This window comes from Cryptomeria japonica, chromosome 4 (assembly GCF_030272615.1).
Source record: "Cryptomeria japonica chromosome 4, Sugi_1.0, whole genome shotgun sequence".
NCBI classification, from domain to species: domain Eukaryota; kingdom Viridiplantae; phylum Streptophyta; class Pinopsida; order Cupressales; family Cupressaceae; genus Cryptomeria; species Cryptomeria japonica.
Genome location: NC_081408.1, coordinates 97,240,383 through 97,243,334, shown reverse-complemented (window position 1 = coordinate 97,243,334; position 2,952 = coordinate 97,240,383). Strand labels below are relative to the sequence as shown.

Below are 2,952 nucleotides of genomic sequence, written 5' to 3'. Positions count from 1 at the left end.
GTACCCTGTTTGTTCTAACATAACACGTCACTTGTGAACATAACATTAAATAGTAAAGTCAAAGTTAATGAAAAGCTTATTATCAAAAAGCTCATGCAATCGGACTCTGACAGCTTTCAAGCAGATACAGCGGGATCTCTAGAACATTGAATTAATGGACACTGTCTTCGATGTTGACAATAGCCTAGCAAGTTGTATCGTGCACAGAAATGATTCTTTAGAAGCTTCCGAGTGATAGAGAAAGGAAAAGATATTAAGAAAGTACTGAATTAGAGACTTAAGATTAAGAAAATAGACAACTAATATCTTCAAATTATAACTTTTGCATGGGCTCAACTGCACCCGTTGAGAAAATCTTGATTGCTTCGTTTGAAAGAATCGAAATGGGCCAAATCCATGGTAGGGAAACCGTGAACGTTCTTTCCAAATCAAGAGAAATATATCAAAATTTAAGCTCAGCCTATTTGAATATATTATTTATGGTTGTAGAATTGACAATAAAACTTGAAACATCCAGAAGCAGTGTAGTGGTTTTGTGGGCGGTCACTGACTTTGCAGAATTATTTTGTCCTCGAGCTATAAAGAAATATTTTTAAGGTTGTATTGGTTGCATTTTTTTGTCCTACTCTTGTTTCTCATTTTTAATAGAGATCTGACATTTTCTCAACTACTCCCAACTAAAACATCGCGTAAGATCTTTAATTGTAAGACATCGCGTAAACAGCCAGCATGCTGTCCTACCGGCTGGACGGAAAGAAATTTTATCATATTCATTCACACCAAAATTGTCTATATAATCACCTGAACTTCCACAACAATCAAGTGACTCAAATTTGCTTTGTGAACACCTTCTAAGTTAATACAATGGCAATGGATGCAGTTGAGTTGGACGATGCCTTAGAGACCATTTTATCGTTTGTTCCCACCCTTGTTCTAAAATCCGCCATACTTCTCAATATTCCTGATATTATCGCAAGTGCAGGCGCCAATGCATCCCTTTCTGTTGATGAGATCGCCGCAAAACTCCCTTCTGAATCTCCCAATCTGCATTACCTTTCTCGCATTCTCACGTATCTCTCTATGAAGGGCATTTTTGTCCAAACCCAAACGAGCAACAACCCATCTGATATTCGATATGGGCTCACTGATTCTGCAAAGAGGTTTTATGTTAGGAAGAATAATCCAGGGAGCCTTGTGCCACTCCTCCTCATGCAAGCCCACCCGGTGTTAATGGCACCATGGCACCATCTTCATGAATGTGTGCTTCAAGACTGCAATGCATTCGAGAAGGCTCATGGAAAGGACTTGTGGACATACGGGAAGGATGAACCACTTGTTAACAATGTTGTCAATGATTCCATGTCCACACTAACAGTTCTGGGTATGGAGCAAATTCTGAGCTGTTATGACGGTTTCAAGGATCTGAAAACTTTGGTTGATGTGGGCGGAGGAAAAGGAACGGCCTTGGCACACATTTTGAAGGCTTATCCCCACATTCATGGAATTAATTTTGATCTTCCTCATGTTGTTCAGACTACCCCATCAATTCCAGGTAAATCTACTCTATTTCTTCCATACTTCTCAAAAACTGTGGATATAAGGATATCCACTGATTTTTTCCAGAAGCTTTCTAATCAATGAACTGCCTTTGTCCAAAACCTTGCCTCATAATCTTGTCAAAGCAATATTTATGCAGGGATCGAGAACGTGGGTGGCAGCATGTTTGATAGCATACCCATTGCAGACGCCATATTTTTTAAGGTAAAAATGAATACAAAAATCCATTCTCCACAATCTCACGTAATTGTAATTTCCTTAAGAGATTTGCGTATACTGTTTTGGCTTTTAGGTTGTAAATGGATTCTGTGTGGGTGATGCAGAATGTATTAATAGACTGGGATGAGGAGAGTTGCCTACAAATACTTGGAAATTGCCACAAGGCTTTGCCTGAGAATGGAAGACTCATAGTGGCAGAAAACATAACAGAAGAATCGTCAAGGCCAAACAAACCTACTGAAATGGTTGTGGATCTGGTTATGATCGCCCTTGCAAATGGAGGAAAAGAGAGGAGCGAGCAGGAATGGAGAAGGCTGCTTCAAATGTCAGGATTCAGTGTAGTAAAGATGATGGGGCTGCCTGGACTGTTTTCAAAAATGAAGATCATAGAAGCCATCAAGGTTTAAACAAAATTTACGAGTCAATGATTAATCATGACGAAGCGACACTTAGCTTTATTATTTAGTTACCTTAACCTTTGTTAATCCGATCAGCAAGTATGGATGGAAAGATTCAGATCTTCCTCTAAAACTTTTCCTTAAATACGTCTTTTTTAAATGAAGAATGAATATTTGTTTTGTTATATTGTACTAATAATTGCATCTTAATATATAATAATTGTACTGTCATTTTTATTTAGTAGCCTGCTAATATATGTGAACAGATTTTACAAAAGCATTCAAACTAACTATTTTTACATTTATTTATATTTTAAAAGAAAACAATCGACTAAAAATATTTTAAAAGTGATCTTAGATTCATAGTAGAAGATCAAATATTCTTGATCACGATAGTGAAACTGTCATGCCTCAAAATTTAGGGATGTTTTAGATAGTCATCTGTATGAATGAGAATCATAATATTCTTCTTTACTTTTCGATAGGTTATGTTTGTAATTATAGTTTTATTTTGTAGTTATTAACTTATGTTGTGCCCAATAACTTTAGTTGTGATGTTCTTTATATTCTACATTGTGAATTATCTAAAAAAAATTAAATTGTTAGATGATGATGATATTTTGTGTAACAATCGTATGGTTTTTTATTAGGATAGTAGTATTCAAAAAATTCTTAAATAATAACAAGTTTCAAACATGTACAAATTTTCATTGAATGATTGCTAGGTGATTTGTTCTTATATGATCAATCAGTAGCAAGAAATGCCATATGAATTATT

At 35.7% G+C, this 2,952-nt stretch overlaps 1 protein-coding gene across 1 annotated transcript; it reads left to right on the top strand.

Moving 5' to 3' along the window:
- The first annotated feature begins 797 nt into the window (after positions 1-797).
- LOC131032901 (desmethylxanthohumol 6'-O-methyltransferase) lies at positions 798-2,414 on the top strand. The gene is made up of 3 exons (XM_057964001.2): positions 798-1,552; positions 1,697-1,761; positions 1,881-2,414. Exons 1-3 carry the CDS (start codon positions 865-867, stop codon positions 2,181-2,183), a joined length of 1,056 nt encoding a protein of 351 aa, XP_057819984.1. The 5' UTR covers positions 798-864; the 3' UTR covers positions 2,184-2,414.
- Positions 2,415-2,952: the final 538 nt, after the last annotated feature.

Excerpts from the sequence above, each read along its gene's own strand:
- LOC131032901 (XM_057964001.2), top strand. The coding sequence starts at position 865 with ATGGCAATGGATGCAGTTGAGTTGGACGATGCCTTAGAGACCATTTTA. Across the intron at positions 1,553-1,696 it reads GACTACCCCATCAATTCCAG|GGATCGAGAACGTGGGTGGC; the intron begins GTAAATCTACTC and ends ATATTTATGCAG. Across the intron at positions 1,762-1,880 it reads CAGACGCCATATTTTTTAAG|AATGTATTAATAGACTGGGA; the intron begins GTAAAAATGAAT and ends TGGGTGATGCAG.